The sequence below is a fragment of the Trichechus manatus genome, unplaced genomic scaffold, assembly GCF_000243295.1.
Source record: "Trichechus manatus latirostris isolate Lorelei unplaced genomic scaffold, TriManLat1.0 scaffold00013, whole genome shotgun sequence".
Classification (NCBI taxonomy): domain Eukaryota; kingdom Metazoa; phylum Chordata; class Mammalia; order Sirenia; family Trichechidae; genus Trichechus; species Trichechus manatus.
In genome coordinates, this window is record NW_004443949.1 from 19,317,132 (window position 1) to 19,318,535 (window position 1,404).

At 63.6% G+C, this 1,404-nt stretch overlaps 1 protein-coding gene across 1 annotated transcript in view; it reads left to right on the forward strand.

The window, feature by feature from the left end:
• Nucleotides 1-283: 283 nt before the first annotated feature.
• The window catches only part of POU4F1 (POU class 4 homeobox 1), a 1,997-nt gene continuing 876 nt past the window's right edge, over nt 284-1,404 (forward strand). The window contains exons 1-2 of the mRNA XM_012554144.2: nt 284-455; nt 1,098-1,398. Coding sequence (XP_012409598.1) covers nt 333-455; nt 1,098-1,398 — 424 coding nt within the window. The 5' untranslated portion in view covers nt 284-332. The remainder of the gene's footprint in view (nt 456-1,097; nt 1,399-1,404) is intronic.

A 1,404-nucleotide genomic window follows, 5' to 3' on the forward strand; every position in this document is an offset into this window, starting at 1 on the left:
GCGGCGGGGCCGCTCTCGCGAGAGCTCCCAGCACCGGCCGCGAGAAGTGAGGTTCAGGTGTAAGAGGAGTGCGTCCCGCCGGCGCGCGGGGCTAGAGCTCTCGGAGAAGCGAAGTGCGAGGCCGGCGCGTGGCGCTCTGCGCGGTTAAGACGAGCGCCCAGCGGCTGCGGCGGCGGCAGCAGCAGTAGCAACAGCAGCCCCCGGTGCGGCCGCCGCGTGCGTGCCGCCAGTCGCCGCGGCAGCATCCTCGGAAGAGAGGCCGGGGGAGCCGGCGTGCGCACTTGCCCGTGGACTTTCGGAGTGTTTGTGGATTTACATGCCAAGCCTTCAAGATGATGTCCATGAACAGCAAGCAGCCTCACTTTGCCATGCATCCCACCCTCCCTGAGCACAAGTACCCGTCGCTGCACTCCAGCTCCGAGGCCATCCGGAGGGCCTGCTTGCCCACGCCGCCGGTAAGCACCCCACGCCCGCGGCCCCGGCCCGCGCGTTCACCCCTCCCTGTCTCCGCGCCGCTGCATGTAGCGTGCTGGTGTGTGCACAGGTCCGGTGCGGGGTTTTCCGGGCAGGGATTTTTCGAGGAATCCTGCTTCGAGGCACGTTTTGTCCGCCAGCGCTTTATGTCGTGCTTCGGTCCGCCTCTGCCTCCTGGTCGGGCGCTTGTGATCAGAGTGGGGAGCTCTGGGACTGTGACTCTCTACTTTCCTCCACTTTCTCTGTTAATTTCATGCCTCGGAAAGGCGGTCTCTGTGCGTGCCCGGGTGCGTGACACGGTTCCCCTGTTGCGAGTTACATCTCCATTTCTTCTTTTTTCCTTTTCGTCTCCCCACCCCCGTCCCCGGGTTGTGTTCCTGTGCCCCCCTCACCCTGCATTTGCCCCCCTCCTCATGTTCTTGTCCCTTTTCGTCCCCCTGCCTCATCCTCAATGTGTCCCCCATTTCGTCTTTTCCGCTCTCCACTTCCCCCTACCCCCGCTGTCTGATTTTGGTTGCTTTATGCTCTTTGCTTATTGTGCTCTCTGGCTTTTTTCTTCTTCCTTTTTTTTTTTTTTTTTTTTTGCTGTTTTGGTTTTGTGGTTTGGTTTGTGTCGCCTGCAGCTGCAGAGCAACCTCTTTGCCAGCCTGGACGAGACGCTGCTGGCGCGGGCCGAGGCGCTGGCGGCCGTGGACATCGCCGTGTCCCAGGGCAAGAGCCACCCGTTCAAGCCGGACGCCACGTACCATACAATGAACAGCGTGCCGTGCACGTCCACGTCCACCGTGCCGCTGGCGCACCACCACCACCACCACCACCACCACCAGGCGCTTGAGCCTGGCGACCTGCTGGACCACATCTCGTCGCCGTCGCTCGCGCTTATGGCCGGCGCGGGCGGCGCGGGTGCAGCGGGCGGCGGCGGCGGCGCCC